This window comes from Nannospalax galili, unplaced genomic scaffold (genome assembly GCF_000622305.1).
Source record: "Nannospalax galili isolate Female #2095 unplaced genomic scaffold, S.galili_v1.0 scaffold1382, whole genome shotgun sequence".
NCBI lineage: Eukaryota > Metazoa > Chordata > Mammalia > Rodentia > Spalacidae > Nannospalax > Nannospalax galili.
The window spans coordinates 634080-651256 of NW_008348397.1; the positions used below are offsets into that span (position 1 = coordinate 634080).

General features: G+C 43.3%; 1 protein-coding gene and 2 non-coding genes across 3 annotated transcripts; all 3 read right to left on the bottom strand.

The window, feature by feature from the left end:
• Positions 1-1864: 1864 nt before the first annotated feature.
• On the bottom strand, positions 1865-6746 carry Rpl23 (ribosomal protein L23). The gene is made up of 5 exons (XM_008845278.2): positions 6628-6746; positions 5980-6063; positions 5479-5607; positions 2091-2204; positions 1865-2000 (listed from the first exon to the last, which is right to left on the bottom strand). Exons 1-5 carry the CDS (start codon positions 6638-6640, stop codon positions 1918-1920), a joined length of 423 nt encoding a protein of 140 aa, XP_008843500.1. The 5' UTR covers positions 6641-6746; the 3' UTR covers positions 1865-1917.
• LOC115072397 lies at positions 5816-5948 on the bottom strand. Its single transcript, XR_003851451.1, has one exon. It is a non-coding gene; the product is annotated as a small nucleolar RNA SNORA21 (small nucleolar RNA).
• Positions 6747-11391: 4645 nt separating the features above from the next.
• Trnac-gca lies at positions 11392-11463 on the bottom strand. Its single transcript has one exon. It is a non-coding gene; the product is annotated as a tRNA-Cys (tRNA).
• Between the last annotated feature and the right edge of the window lie 5714 nt (positions 11464-17177).

A 17177-nucleotide genomic window follows, 5' to 3' on the forward strand; every position in this document is an offset into this window, starting at 1 on the left:
TATCCTCTTATTAGAACAGAAACACTAAACACTAGATGGACATTGAATTGTTTGGCACAGGTAATTAGGATACAGCTAACTAAGGTTATATTCTCTGGTTATGACAGGTAACTACTGTCTTTGTATTTTTACCCCTCCTCCCCCATAAACTCTTACAAAAATGCTTTATCAGGGCTCCACCTCATTCATTCTAGCACCCTTGCTCATCATACCAAACTTTGGGTGCCAATTCATTTCACAAGCTAGAGAATTTACTTTTGGGTCATACTGGAAATTAAACCCAAGGTCTCATTTATGCTAGATAAGCACTCTGATGGGACATGTCCAGCCTTTGTACTTTGCTAAATTGCCCAGGATAGCCTCAAACATGAACTACTCCTTCCCCGGAGGCAGATTATACATAATGAAACACAGCAGCTAAGGATTTTGCTATCCACCGTTACACCAAGTGTGTGATCTTTTCACACTAGAAAAAGGTTTTGTGGGGCTGGAGAGATGGCTCAGTCATTAAGAGCACTGACTGCCCTTGCAGAGGACCTGGGTTCAACTCCCAGTACCTACATGGTGGCTAACAACCATCCACAACCCGTTTCATGGAATCCAATGCCCTCTTCTGACCTCTGAGGTCATGTGCATCACATACAGCTGGTTCCTATTCACAGCATCCTTCTAAATCCAAGAGACTGTGACAGCTCTAACCATGACCACGGCCTTACTTCAAAGGCTGTTCTCATGGTGGTTTACTTACTTATACAGGGTAATTTGCCAATGGGTAGAATGCGTTGTTTGGAACTTGTTTCAAGGATTCAAAACCAAAAGATTTTTACCGCACAATGGAAAAAACTAGTATTGGTCAAGACACATCAAGTAGGGTAGGGCTGAGCCCTCAGCCAACTGCCTGCATGCCTGGTTCTGGCCTCCCCATGGTGACAAAGCTACTGCTGGTCTCAAGAAGATTGGTGGAAGGCTCTGCCCTCAAAAGGACATTTTTTTGGTCTTTTTGAAACAGGGTTTCCCTGTAGTTGGCCTTTAACTCAAGAGATCCAACTGCCTCTATCTCCCAAGAGTTAGGACTACAGGCAAGTACCACACCTGGCTTTGAACTGGACATTTAGATCACCCCCTTAAAGTTCAGGGAATATTGTTGAAAAGGAGGCAGAAAGAATGTGCCAAAAGAGTAGGGCTGCAAAATATCACCTTCTAAGCACAACATAAGCAATGGCAATCATGAATGCATAGCAGCTGAACTTACTGGGCCTAAACAGCTATGGATGGGGGAGGCTCATGGGGCCCTACTGCTTGCTGCTCAACTGTTGGCAGCTAATCTATTCTGGGAGAGGAGGCGGTATACTAATCAGTTACGTAGCCACTGATGAGCCCACCAGTTTCAAACAGCTAGCTCCAAACCCTTGGACATACAGATGGCCATAGTTAAACTCTGTAGGACAAAACAGAAAGCCATGTATATGGGAAAGAGATTTATAGGAAAAGAAGGAACTAAGGGGGGAGATGTAACCAGAATATATGAAATGGTCAAAAAATAAATGTATCAAAGAAGAGGTATCAAGAAAGCATGGATGGGGTGCGGTGGCACAGGCTTTTAATCCCAGCACCTAGGAGGCAGAGGCAGGCAGACATAGTGAGTTCCAGGCCAGCTAGTGCTCCAGGGGAGACCAGGTATCAAAAAAGTTTAAAAAAAAAAAAAAAAAAAGCGCATGGCAATGGGGCTTGGGAGATGGGCTCAGCTCACTACTACTCTTGCTGAAGACCTGGGTTCAATCCCCAGCACCCTATTCTGACCTCCTCCCTGCACTGCATGACACAGCACATTCACACACAGGAAGGCAATACACATCAAAGACAATACTTGGAGCAAAGACTTTAATGGGCATCATAGTTTACAAATACACCAGAGAATCATGCAATGCTGCCTGCATTGGATGCAATTCTGGGCCACAAGTCTGCACACTCCTTTGCAACTGGACCTGTGATGGCGGAACCTGCATAAAGAAGACAGGTGAGACAGGATTCTTCGCCTGTACGGAGGTTAGCCACCCCACCTGAAACACAGCAGTGATCTGAACTGTTACCTTTCATCTCGCCTTTGTTGTTTACTATGACCCCCGCATTATCTTCAAAATAAAGAAACACCCCATCTTTTCTTCGGTATGACTTTCGTTGTCGAATTACCACTGCTGGATGGACTAAGGGGGGAAAAAGGACAGCAATCATTAACTGGCCATCATTAAAGCAGTTTATTCCTCAACAAAATGCATGTTCACCATTAGCTTTTCATTGCCTAACAAACAGCAAAGGACAGTGAAAACATCAATTGCCCCTTAAACCAGCACCACTTTCTTGTAATAGGTGTGCACTCTTCCAACAAACTTGTTAAGCACTAGCTACTGTCCTTTCCTCATTTCATCTAATAAGTTACTACCATTAATGTGTCACGATCAGCTAGGCATGGTGGTTCACACCTTTAGTCCCAAAACTCTGGAAGCAGAGTATATAAAAGTCCACATACTACACTTTTCCTTAAAGAAAATTCTTGGGCTGCTCTTCCCAAGAATCTGGCCTTTACAATGACAGGTTGCTTAGGAGCTTTCCTACAAAGTATTATAGACTGCTTTCTAGAAAAATCAACTGCATATATGCCGGGCTTGGTGGTACACGCCCTTAATCCCAGCAGTTGGGAGGTAGAGGCAGGTGGATCTCTGTGAGTTCAAGGCCAGTCTAGTCTACAGTGCCAGTTCCAGGACAGCTGGGGCTACAGAGAGCCCCCATCCAAGAAAACCTGCATATAAGAGTTTATTTGGATTAAAGATGTATTATTTTTCAAGAGTCAGATTTCACATATATTAACTTGTTTACCAGTGGAGAGACCCAAGACAGTCCAGTGTAGTACTCACCTGCATGAGTATCAACCTTGAACTTCCCCAGTTATGCCCAGGAACTACTAATTGTGGAGTACCTATGCCTTTTTTTTTTTTTTTTTTTTAATCTTTTTGTTCCTTTATTGGAGCAAGATTCCTAACCAGCATATAGCAATAATCACATATTATTCATCAAGACAGATTTTGGTTACACTTTGCCTATTGATGAAATCATTCCACTTACAAAATTTTATACACCAAAAAGCTTTTGCTTTGACCAGGCTATCTACTGATCACCTCTGCAGAAGCAACACTTGCTCTACTGTACAGCATTAAAAAGGTTATGCATTAAGGAGCTTCCCATCTATGTTGTTTTAATGGAGCAAATCTTAGAATTAAATAGTCCATTAGTCCATTTAGTGTAGGCACAAAAATTGTTGCAACTAAAGACGGTTTGAGTAGCTGTCAATTGCTTATACAGAGAACAGTTACTGGCCAATCAAGTTATGATAGTAATGGACCAGCAGGGAAAACAGACAAGCTCATTTGGGGGGTAGGGGGCATTAAAGCCACCCCAACATTAACAATGACCATCTTTTGGTCTAAAAGTTAGATAACTGGAATCCCACACCCTTCTGCATTAGGGATTGGACCCAGAGCTTCATGCATACCAGGCCAAGTGCCTGGTTTACCCCATCCTCTTTAAGAGACCTTGAACTTAAAATCCTTTTGTCTCAGTCTACAGAACAGCTGAGATTACAGGCCTGTACTACCTGGCCTAGCTTCCACATCTATTGTGTAATTAATAAGGGCCCCCTGTGTATTAAGCAAACAGTTTCAAATTCTTAAGCAAGCTCAGAAACCTTCAGCAAGTTACTTTATCCTTTGAAGCTCAAATCATGACTATTTGAGGCCAAATACCAAAGTAGCAAATACAGAAGAACCTCTTTCCTGCTGGACACTGGCTTAGAGACAAAGAATTAGAAAAATGACAAAATTATCAAGGATTCACTCATCTGTCCAACCGCTGATGGAGATAATAGTACATCCAGCTGCCATCTACACACAAAGGAAGCAGCACATGCTCTACTCCTTTCTGACAGCTCCCTGAGCCACCAGCCAGACCCAGAAGTGTTCTGAGAAAGCCCTGGCAGATGCATCCCTGTTTCAATACAGTAATCAAAGCTCAGTCATAGCACTACCATTAAGGGACCCAAGAAAAATCTCTAACAAAAACTAAAAAAAAGTGTAACTAGGAGCTGTAGAGATGGCTCAACAAGTTAACAGCACTTGCTGCTTTTGCAGAGGACCCTGGTCAGCATCCAGGTCAGCTAACTGTAACTCCTGTTCCCAGATACCCTCATCTGGCCTCCACAGGTACTGCAAGAGAGAAGTGCACTGACATCCATGCAGGCTCAAAACCCTTTATTGCTTTAAAATATTTTTATTTTATGTGTGTGTATTGCCTGCATGTGTGTAAGTGCACCCGTGTCGTGCAATGCCCTTGGAGTTCAGAAGAGGGTGTCAGATCCCCTGGAATTGGAGTTAGGGACAGCTGTTAGTTGCCATGTGGGTGCTGGGATTTGAACCTGGGTCTTCTGCAAGAACTGTTGTTCTTAACCACTGAGCCACCTCTCCAGCCCCAACACCCTTTATTTTTAAATAAAAATGTAAAACTGTATTGGGGTTGTGGAAGGAGGCACCAAAGTACACCTATAATGCAACACCAGGATTCATCACATCTGTACCATAATACCAATATGTACTATACACATCTGTAGGTCTAAGTGACAAACAGCTTCATTTTAGTGTCTATCACCCACAAATGAAATGTGCCTGATGTAACAGAAGCCTTGAAGCTGTGCATTCAGCTGTTCTATTGATAAGTCACCTACCTAAAAACTCGTTCAGTACTAACATACATTTATAGCTAGGGAAGCAATAAACTAGAGATCTTTTCTCACTAGAGAACTTTAGGTGGTCTGCCAGCATCTGGTAAACTTTGCCGGGGAAATGGCAGTTTAAATGGCAATCTCAGCTGGGTATGCTGGAGTATGTCTTTAATCACAGCACTTGAGAGGCAGAGGTAGGCAGATTTCTTGAGTTCCAGGCCAGCCAGAGCTACACAGGAACACCCTGCCTTAAAAAAATAAAGACCCGCCAGGCATGGTGGGGCACACCTTTAATCCAAGCACTTGGGAGGCAGAGGCAAGTGGATCTTTTTGAGTTTGAGGCCAGCCTGGTCTACATAGTAAGTTCTAGGACAGCTGGGGCTACAAGGAGACCCTGTCTCAAAAAAGACACCCCCCCAAAAAAAGACCCAAGCTTACACTAGAAGAACTTAAGGAACAGCCAGGCATGAGACATTTGCCTGTAATCCCACTGAGGATTACTACCAATTTTAAGTCAGCCTGCCCTATAAAGTCAAACCGTGTCTTAAAAGCTCAGGAGAGGCAGAACTGGGAGTGTCTGTTCTACAGTTTGTAAATCCAAGCAATTATCTAGAAGTCCTGACAACCACAAAATTAACACCCCATTTTCCAGTAAGTGGAGAACCTCAATTGTCCACCAGGGTGTAAGGGCTTCCCCCATGACCACTCACCCTTCTTTCTTAGCTCTGGTTTGCCCTTCTTCACTGTGGCCATCACCATGTCACCCACACCAGCAGCAGGAAGTCTGTTCAGCCGTCCCTTGATTCCCTTCACAGAGATGATATACAAATTTTTGGCTCCTGTAAAGGATGTAAACAAGAAACAAATTTTGGCAAGTTTGGAGTCAGCCTGGGTTATACCACAAATGAGCCAGTTTCATAAAAGCCAAAGAACATAAAAAGAGATGAATTGTTTGAGGACCCATTGGGCTCTTTCACCAGTGATCATTTCCCAAAGCTTCCCAGGCCTACATCCACTCACTGCCCACACATGCCATCCTTCGGGATTTCTTGTCACAACACCGATTGAAGTAAAACAACACAAGTTGCTACTTCACCCAAAAGCGGAGTTTTTACTCTGCCCCTTCTTGACGGCTCAATGGGTCACTAGCAAAAGGCCCATTGAGTGCTTTTAAAAGGGGGAGTGTGCCAAAGCACAGCCAAAGACCTCACCTGTGTTGTCAGCGCAGTTGATCACTGCTCCTACAGGAAGACCCAGGGAAATCCGGAATTTCGCACCGGAGGACCCACCACGTCCTAGGGTAGGGAAAGAAGCAGGATAAAGTGGTCGTCGTTCACACGATTCCGAGTTCGACTCACATTCCCAAGCTACAATCAATCGCACCAGCTTTGGAAGACTACAGGGCATATTACCGATTCCACTTACGGTCGCCACTGTGCAATCTACTTTTCACAGAGCCTAGCTGGTCTCTCACTATACCATCTTCCTGTCGGGATGAAGGGGCCTGGACGACTCCATCCACGTCTCAACTTCTGTACGACTACCTGCGCCAGCAAGGCGGGGACCGCACAGGTCGCCCCCTCAGGCCCATGCCTGGCCAGCTGCTGCCCCGCTGTGTAGCCCCGTGCGGGGCGAGCGCACCAAGTCCGCCTGGTACCAGGTCCCGCTCCCGCCCGCGCAGCGCCCCGGCCCCGCCGCCATCCCTTTTCGGGGTTCTACCACGGCCTCTGCGGCGCCTATCCCCTCCCTCTCCAGCCCGAGGGCAGCTCAGCGCTGCCGCCGCCCCGGACCTCCGCCGCAGGACAGACCGCCCGCCGTGCATGGCGGATGACGGCGGATCCCCAAACCCAAAACCTCACCTCGCTTCGACATCTTGAACGCCTAGAGAAACGTAAAAAGGAAGCAGATGCAAAGGACACTGGGATATGAACCGGAGGTCCCGCCCACACCACCATGTGACCGGGCAAGGGGGTCTTTCTATAGGGCGCAGCTATATGACGTATAATCCTGGTACCCGGCAAACTATGTGTCATTGAGTCCTGGTGGTTTGTTTAAACTGTCGGGTGAAGCGGACGTAATGATTAGGCTTTGTAGACTCGAATGAGTCCGGGACTCCTCTGCGGCCTTAAAAGTGACTGGGCACTTAGGCACATTAATTTTTTTTTTTTTTGGTCTTTTTGAGACAGGGTCTCCCTGTAGCCCCAGCTGTCCTGGAACTCGCTGTGTAGACCAGGCTGGCCTTGAACTCACAGAGATCCGCCTGCCTCTGCCTCCCGAGTGCTGGGATTAAAGGCCTGCGCCACCACACCCAGTCCCAGCAGCCTTTTTTGGAGTATCAATGCCAAGCACGTCTCTGGACTACAAAGAATTTGAAAATAATTCATGCTTCCAGCGTGGAAGTGCACGCTTGTAATCCCAGCATTCGGGAAGCTGAGGCAGGAGGATTGCGGTGATTTCGGGACAAGCCTGAGTTACGTAATGAGACCCTGTCTAAAAAGAAAAGAAACTTTGAAAAATTAAAAATCGTGTTTTGGGGCTGGGGAGATGGTTCAGTGGTTAAGAGCAATAGATGTTCTTGCAGAGGCCCTGGGTTCAATTCCAAGCACCCACATGGTAACTAACAACCGCTGTAACTCCAGTTACAGGACATCCGAAATCACTTTTGTCCACCGGGGGCATTGCACGACTCGGGTGCACTTACATATTTGCGGGCGAAACACTAATATACATAAAATAATAAATAACATTAAAGTCATGTCTTGTAAGGGTCTCCGAAGAACAGAGACAGTGAGATGGGGAAGAAGGCGCTCTAAATGGCTTCGTTGGGCTGGGAGCAATGAAGTGATGCTATAATAGTACGACCCACTCCGTTTGATTCCATATTCCTAGTGTTGCTTTATTTATTAATTGCTCCCCTTTCATTGCCCCAACGTCTTCCCATTTTCCTGACTTTGTTCATTCTATTGGTACATTCATTTAAGTATTTATGCTTACTTTATGCCAGGCCCTGTTCGGGTCATAAGATTACATCAGGCAACAAAATAGATCAATAGGTCAATGTTCTTCCCTTTTTGCCTTCTGCCAGGATGGAGGTGGGGTAAAATATTAGAGATGATTTTAAAAGTTGCCCTAGCCGCCGGGCCTGGTGGCGCGCCTTTAATCCCAGCACTCAGGAGGCAGAGGCAGGCAGATCTCTTGTGAGTTCAAGGCCAGTCTGATCTACATAGTGAGTCCCAGGCCAGCTGGGGCTACAGGGAGACCCTGTCTCAAAAAGACAAAAAAAAAAAAAAAAAAAAAAAAAAAAAAAAAAAGTTGCCGTAGCTAGTATATTAAATGGGGCTAAGTTTTACGAAAAAAGAACAGTAAGGGATCAAGGGGCGAGGGATGCAGGTCACAAAGAAAAACTTAATGTCTGGTGATGGAGGCCTGTAATCCCAGCAACTCAGAAGCCCAATGCAGGAGGATCACAAGTTTAAGGCCACTCTATGCAATTTAGAAAGAAATCCGGTCTCAAAATATAAAGTGGATGTATGTGTGTATCTGTATCTCTTTTGGGGAATCCTAATAATATTAAGTAGCTTATTTCATCAATTAGTGTGCTGAATGGGAGAGAATTTTATCAGTCAATTATGTACATATAGGTAAATACTGTTAGGCAAAGGGAACTTTTTTATGTAGCTGTAAAATTTCATTATATTCCTTTGCCAAAGAAACATTAAGAATGTTGTACAGCTGTATAAAAAGCAAGTAAATTTAGCCAGGCATGGTGGTGCATGCCTTTAGTCTCAGCACTTGAGAGGCAGGCGGATCACTGTGAGTTCTAGGGCAGCCTGATCTACATAGCAAGTTCCAGGCCAGCTGGGGCTACAGGGAGACCTTGTCTCAAAAAACAGAACAAAAGAATACCCTTTCTTTCTTTCTTTCTTTCTTTCTTTCTTTCTTTCTTTCTTTCTCATTCATTCATTCATTCATTCATTCATTCATTGGTCTTTCTGAGACAGGTTCTCTGTAGCCCCAGCTGGCCTGGAACTCACTATGTAGACCAGGCTGGCCTTGAACTCACAATGCTGGGTCTAAAAGCATGTGTTGCCATGCCATGTAAGTGACATTTTAAAATCAGCAAAACACACTCACACATAGTAGAAAGAGGGCTGGGCATGTAGCTCTAGTACTGAAAAAGAAAAAAGGAGGGAAATTTCTTTCTTTTTTTTTTTTTTTTTGAGATAGTCTCAGTATGTTCCCTGACTGATGGAACTCACTAGGTAGATCAGGCTAGTCTCAAACTCACAGAGATCCTCCTGATTCCATTTCCATGGTACTGGTATTAAAGGGGTAAGCCACAACATCTGACTCTCTTCTATCTGATTTGTGTGTGTGTGTGTGTGTGTGTGTGTATAAAATGTATACAAAATCAGAGCCAAACACCAAAGTTGGTGATGCACACCTTTGATCTCAGCACAGAGAAGGCAGAGGCAGGTGGATCTCTCTGACATTGAGGCCAACCTGGACTACATAGCAAGTTCCAGATCAGCTGGAGCTATAAGGAGACCCTGTCTCAAAAATAAATAGATAGGGGCTGGAGAGATGGCTCAGCAGTTAAGAACACTGGTTCTTCTTGGAGAAGACCTGGGTTCAAATCCCAGCACCCATATGGTAGCTAACAACTGTCCATAACTCCAGTTTCAGGGGATCCGACAGCCTCTTCCGACCTCCTCAGGCATTGCACAACACAGGTGCACTTACCTACAAGCAGGCAATCCATGCATACACATAAAAATAATAAAAAGCATTTAAATGCCGGGAGTGGTGGCGCATGCCTTTGATCCCAGCACTCGGGAGGCAGAGGCAGGAAACACCACCCAACAACCCACACAAAAAAAAAAAAAAAAAAAAGAAAAAAAAAAAAAGGGCCCTTTTTTCAAAAAAAAAAAAAAAAAAAAAAAAAAAAAATCAGAGACCAGGTGTGGTGGCACACACCTTTAGTCCCATCACTTAGAAGGCAGAGGCAAGCAAGCGAATCTCTGTTATTTTGAGGCCAGCCTTATCTACATAGCAAGTTCCAGGCCACCCAGGGCTACATAGTGAGACTCTGTCTCAAAACAACAATAACGACAAAAAAAATCAACCAATCATAGGTCAATTATAGCCAGTAGTTCACAAAGACCTGCCTGCCTCTGCCTCCTGAGTGCTGGGATTAAAGGCATGCAACACCATTCCTGTCCACACTCTGTGGGTATTGTACACATGTAGTACACTTACATATGTGCAGGCAAAATATTCATACACATAAATTAAAAAATTTTTTTAATTTTTTTATTTTACGTCTATGTATGTATTGCCTGCATATAGGTAAGTCCACCCGTGTCGTGCAATGCCCGAGGAAGACAGAAGAGGCTGTTGGATCCCCTGGAACTGGCATTACCGACAGTTGTTAGCTGCCATCTGGGTCCTGGGATTCGAACCCAGGACTTCTGCAAGAACAACCAGTGTTCTTAACCACTGAGCCATCTCTCCAGCCCCCCAAAATAAAATATTTAAAAAAGAAAAGGGGGGTGGAGAGATGGCTCAGCAGTTAAGAGCACTGATTGCTCCTGCACAGGACCTGGGTTCGATTCCCAGCACCCACATGGCAGTTACGAACCACCCTTAACTCCAGTTCCAGAGGAATCTGAAGCCCTCTTCTGACCTCGAGGTATTGCAGGACACGGGTGCACTCACATACATGCAGACAATACACTCATACACATAAAATAAAAATAATAAATAAAATATAAAAAAAGAATTAGTTTGCTTTATAAACATATTTAAAATTCTTATTTTTGATACAGGGTCTCATGTTACCTGGACTAGTCTCCAATTTACTATGAACTCCCAATCCTCCTATCTCTACCTACCAAGTGTTGGGATTGCAGATGTGTACCTGCCCAGTTTATACAGTGCTGGGGGTCAAAACCAAGGCTTCATGAATGCTGGACAAGCACTGCGCTAACTGAGCTACAGCCCGAGCCCCTGCTTTACACTGTGTTTGAGACTCTCTTTAACATCTTAAGGAAAAACAGCTGGTTTTTCACATTTCTCCAACTAGTCCGTTTTGATATCACATATCTTGTAACTATCAGGAAGCACCTCTGCATATTTATGAAACAGTAAGAGTGACAACCTGGTCAACATAGTGAGTTCCATAGTGAGTTTTGGTCTTTCTCAAAAAGCCAATGATTAGGAGTGAGACAACAGGCTTTGCTTGTAGCTCAGTGGCAAGCACTTGCCTACCATGTGTGAGGCCCTGGGCCCAGCCCCCAGCACTAGGGGTGGGGTTGTGGGTGTGAAACAGACAAGTGATATCTTACTGCTATTGTGAGAATATTTTCTTCTGCACTGAGGGTTTTCCCAGACATTTGAAGACGTTGCTCCTTTGCTCCCAGTGCTGCAATTGTCCCATTACATATTGATTTCCTGAGTAGCCCATTGACTTATCTACTCAACAGCAATTCCCTGGAAACACAGGAAATACAAGTGGTTAGTTACTTTCTGTAGTCCCAGTACATACACGGGATGTACAGACAGGTATGTACGTGCTCAGGCAACTTTTTTTGTTGTCTCTCATTTTAAAAAACAAAAGTATTAGGGGGCACCTGGATTTGAACCAGGGACCTCTTGATCTGCAGTCAAATGCTCTACCCCTGAGCTATACCCCCTCTGCTGATAGAGTGGAGATTACAACATAAATGTAGTGTTTGGTTGGCTATAGTTTGGTATCTGTGACAAACTGTAACATTGTTTAAGGGTGATACTGAAGATTCAAGGGATGGCTGCAGAGGCTATCTTGATCCAAGGGGCAGTGCAGGGAAATTCCTGATAACCCACCCTTGAAAGTCCTTGAGAGTAGGTGTGCATCACTAGCACAGCCTTGACAACCTTTAGTGTGTCTGAGAATTCTTTTTCTCCTCTTTCTCTTTTTTTTTAATTTTAAAAAATATTTTATTATTTTATGTGTATAAGTGTGTTGCCTGCATATATGTGAGTGCACCCGTGTCATGCAATGCTGCGGAGGTCAGAAGAGGGCTTTGGATTCCCCTGGAACTGGAGTTAAGGATGGTTAGTAACCACCTTGTGGGTGCTGGGAATCGAACCCGGGTCCACTGCAGGAGCAATCAGTGCTCTAACCGCTGAGCCGTCTCTCCAGCCCTGCTAAAGCACTTTTATAATGAAGTTAGGTACCACATTGGTAGCCAAAGCCATCCTAATCCAGATGCAACTCCTCTTCTTTTTAGGAAAGGTCTCACTATATATCCCAGGCTAGTCTCAAACTCATGACAATCCTCCTGCCTCAGTCTCTGGAGTGCTGGGATAACAAGCACGATCACACTTAGCTTGAGAATTCAAATCTAATTTTCATCTTCCACATCTGTACCCTTAATTGCATTGAATTCTCACTCCAGTCTCGGACTTTGTTCACAAGAGAAAATAATTCCCAAGATCCTCTTTCCTCCTGGTGAGATTTGTGACAGATGATGAAAAAACACCACTCTCACTTCAAAGGGACTAAGAGATTGTTTATTCTGGAGCCAAATATGAATGATCATGGCCCTGAAACACAGATTCAAGTCATCCCCAAATACCATATTTCAACAGTAACAATTTTATGACGTTTTTATAGTAACAGAACAAAGAAAGTCATAAATCAAGTCTCTTTTAATATTTTATTTATTATTTCTATTTTATGTGTATGAGTGTACTGCCTGCAGGTATGTGAATGCACCCGTATTGTGCAATGCTGCGGAAGTCAGAAGAGGGCTTTGGATTCCCCTGGAACTGGAGCTAAGGACGGTTCGTAGCTACCATGTGGGTGCTGGGAATCAAACCTCGGTCCCCTGCAAGAGCAGTCAGTGCTCTTAACCACTGAGCCATCTATCCAGCCTGTTTATTTTATTTTATTTTATTTTATTTTTGTCTTTTTGAGACAGAGTCTCCCTATAGCCCCTGCTGTCCTGGAACTCACTATGTAGACCAGGCTGGCCTTGAACTCACAAAGATCTGCCTGCCTCTACCTCCCAAGTGCTGGGATTAAAGGCGTGCGGCACCACACCTGGCTTTATTTTATTTTATTTTATTTTTTTAAGACTCTTTTTTGTTAAAGACAGAGTCTCACTATCTGGTCCTGACTGGCCTGGAACAGGATCTACCTGCCTCTGCATCCTGAGTGCTGGACAAACAACATGTACCACTATGCCCAGCAAATGAAGACATTTAAAAAAACATATTGAGGGGTTGGAGAGATGGCTCAGTGGTTAAGAGCACTGACTGCTCTTGCAGAGGACTTGGGTTCAATTCCCAGCACCCACATGGCTGCTATGAACCATCCTTAACTCCAGTTCCAGGGGAATCCAACACCCTCTTCTGACCTCCATGGGCATTGCACAACATGATTGCACTCACATACAAGCAGGCAATACACTCTTACACATAAAATAAAAATACTAAATAAAATATATTACAAAAAAAACCTCATTGACAGGGCATTATGGTGCATACCTTTAATCCCAGTACTTGGAAGGCAGAGGCAGGCAGATCTCTGTGAGTTCAAGGCCAGCTGGTCTACATAGTGAGTTCCAGGCCAGCTGGGGCTACAGGGAGACCCTGTCTTGAAAATAAATAAATAAATAAATAAATAAATAAATAAATAAATAAATAATAAATCATTTGTAGAAGCATCAGGTAGGCAGATTACTGCAAAGTGAAGAAGGCTCTTGCAAAACCCTCAGATGTCATCTGATGGCATTCTTAGCCTTTGGAGTGGTGGAAGTTAGGGATCTGTTCATATATTCCCAAAGGTTTACCCAATAGTTACAAGGATATTGGGCAAGAAATGGCTATTTAGAGGTGAAGATAGCCCAAAGTTATTTGGCTTTGGACCTGAAACATTCTAGCTGTCCACAATCACTGAGGCTCTATCAGTTAGCCAGCCTTGTGGAATATTTAACATAGGTGCAGCACTTTTTTCTGGGAACTTCAACTAATAATTCCCCCTGTTGGCCAAGCCTCACATTTTGTGTATGCAAAGGCCAAATATTGTCCCCTGACTCTAGGTAGGCTCATTCTTAGGATCCTGGATCAAAATAAATCTATTAGCCATCATGATTATATCTAAATTTAAAATAATCATGATTGGAGAGATGGCTCAGTGGTTAAGAGCACTGGTTGCTCTTGCAGAGGACCTGGGTTCAGTTCCCAACACCCACATGGTGATTAACGACTGTCCATAACTCCAGTTCCAGGGGATTTGATGTCCTCTTCTGGCCTCCACAGGCATTGCACAACAAGGATACACATATACATGAAGATAAAACACTCATACACATAAAATATAAATAAATTTAAAATGATCAATAACACTCTATGACTAGAGAAGAAAGGTCAGCAGATGAAGGAAACAGACTTGTGCTACACAGTTCCCCATGTAGCTACAGTTATTTGCAATCTATGACGTATTTGGACTTGGAAAATTCAAAATAATTTGCTATATTTTAATTTTTCTTTTGATCAGTGTGATCAGGATTTATAGGTTTTAAGAGCATAACAAATGAACTTTGTCTTGTAATATTCCCCATTTGCTTTGGGGGATTGTTTATTTTATTTAAAAATTACTTTTATTTTGCCAGGTGTGGTAGTGCATGCCTTTAATCCCAGCACTTGGGAGGCAGAGGCAGGTGGATCTTTGTGAGTTCGAGGCCAGCCTGGTCTACATAGTGAGTTCCAGGACAGCTGGGGTTACAAGGAGACCCTGTCTCAGAAAGACAAAAAAAAATTACTTTTATTTTTATTTTATGTGGATGAGTGTTAGCCTGCATGTATGTAAGTGCACCCAACCCATGTTGTGCAGTACCCATTGAGGACAGACAAGGACATCAGATACCCTTGAACTGAAGTTTATGGACAATTGTTAGCTACCATGTTGGTGGTGCAGGCCTTTAATCCCAGCACTCAGGGAGGCAGAGGCAGGTGGATCTCTGTGAGTTCAAGGCCAGCCTGGTCTACATAGTGAGTTCTTGGCCAGCTGGAACTACGGGGAAAAAAAAAAAACAAAAAAAAAAAAAAAAAAAAAAAAGGTGTGGGCTGCAACACCCAGCTCAGCTCTGCTACTTCTTGAAGTCAACTTTAGGTGCTAGAGCGATGGATCAGCAGTTAAGACTTATATTGCTTTTGCAGAGGACTGGAGTTCAGTTTTGGAGTTCAGTTTTTATTTTATTAATTATTTTTTTATTTTATGTATAAGAATATATTGCCTGCATGTAAGTGTACATGTTGCTGAATGCCCGTGGAGGTCAGAAGAGGGCTTTGGATCCTCTGGAGCCGGAGTTATGAACAGTTGTTAGCCACCATGTGGGTGCTGGAAACTGAATCCAGGCCCTCTGCAAGAGCAGCCAGTGCTTTTAACCACTTAGCCATCTCTTCAACTCCCAGTTTTTATTTTTAATTATGTGTATAAGTGTGTAGTGGATTTGTGCAAATGAGTGTAGTTTGTTTGTAACAAACAAACAACACTTCTGAAGTGTTGGATCCTCTGGAGCTGGAGTTACAGGTGGTTGTGAGCCACTCAATATGGGTGCTGGGAACTGAATTTGGGACCTCTGCAAGAACAGCATGTGCTCTTAACCACTAAGCCATCTCTTCAACCCCTCCAGTTCTATTTTTTATCACTTAGGAATATACCAAGAAAACTACCAAATATCTTAGACAATTATTAATACACACACACACACACACACACACACACACACACACACATACACACCTGGTGTGGTGGCACATGCCTTTAATCCCAGCACTTGGGAGGCAGAGGCAGGGGGATCTCTGTGTGTTCAAGGCCAGCCTGGTCTACACAGTGAGTTCCAGGCCAGTTGGGGCTATAGGGAGACCCCGTCTCAAAAACAAACAAACAAACATATAGATACATATAAAATAATTTAAGAAATATAAAAAGTGATTAAAAGAGAAATACAAAAAGTGAGAGAAAATATTTAATTACTTGAGGAACTCAATTCCTGATATAGTTGAAGAATGCGTATCACCAGCTTTTCTGAAGTTCATGGATGTGTTCTCAGAAGTTGGCACAGCTTTGAGATGAGAAATATGAATCTAAGAATTTCTATCCTGAAGTTGTGCAGCACAAGAGGAAGTTAGATGTACCTGGTAGAGTCCTTTCCTCTAGGTTGAAAGGTTTCTTGGTTGTGGTCTTCAAATTGATGAAACCACCTAGTTTTGTTGTTGTTGTTGTTGTTGTGTTTGTTTGTTTTTTTAATTTTTTACTTATTATTTTTATTTTATGTATATGAATGTATTGCCTGCACGTAGGTAAGTGTACCCAAGTCGTGCAATGCTGCAGAGGTCAGAAGAGGCTGTCGGATCCCCTGGTAGCTGCCATGTGGGTGCTGGGATTCAAACCTGGGTCTTCTGCAAGAACAACCAGTGTTCTTAACCACTGAGCCATCTCTCTGGCCCTGTGTTGTGTTTGTTTTTGCTTCCTGGGAGCTCACCATGAAAATTCTCTCTAATGAATTCTGAATTTTTAGTTATATTTAAAAGTCTCTTGTAATAGTATATATCACCCTTTCACAGAGACCATTCTCACAGTTTTACTTGCGTTTTTTTTTTGTTATTTTGTGTATGAGTGTTTGCTTGTCTGTATGTACACTCTGTGCATGCAGTGCCTGTAGAGGACAGAAGAGGGCATTGGATTTCTTAGAGCTAGAGTTACAGGAGGTTGTGAGCCATCACATAGGTACTGGGTCCTCTGTAAGAGTAGCAAGTACTTTTAACTGCTGAGCCATCTCTCCAGCCCCTTTCTTATTTTTCTATAGTACTCTGAGCTCTTACTTTGTAAGAAGATAGTGAATGTTCTTAAGAAAGAACAGATCTTAGATTAAAAGAACTAATGGAATGTTTTAGGATAAGAAATCCAAAAGAATTAGTTAATTTTGACAATTTATTAGTGCCATTTGTTTATTTTTTGTTTTGTTTTTTGAGACAAGGTCTCCCTGTAGCTCCAGATAACCTGGAACTTGTTATGTAGACCAGGTTGACCTTGATCTCACAGAGATCTGCCTGCCTCTACCTCCTGAGTACTGGGACTAAAAGTGTGTGCCACTATGCCCAGCCATTTGTTTATTAACCATCAATCTGTAAGACTGAAGATCATAGGCATAATGACATTTTTGTATAAAAGGCCAAATTTTACAAATAAATTTAAATATTTGTTAACTATAAGTTTTTTGGTTATTATATAATTTAGTAAGAATGCCCCCGGGTAGGGAAAATCACTATGTAGACCAGGCTGGCCTTGAACTCACAGAAATCCGCCTGCCTCTTCCTCCCAAGTGCTGGGACTACAGGCATGCGCTACCACACCCAG

Bases quoted from the DNA above. Each gene is read 5' to 3' on its own strand.
- Rpl23 (XM_008845278.2), bottom strand. The intron at 2,205-5,478 runs GTGAGTGGTCAT...TTCCCCCCTTAG, and splicing joins ACCAGAGCTAAGAAAGAAGG to TCCATCCAGCAGTGGTAATT. The intron at 2,001-2,090 runs GTAACAGTTCAG...TTCTTTATGCAG, and splicing joins CAACAAAGGCGAGATGAAAG to GTTCCGCCATCACAGGTCCA.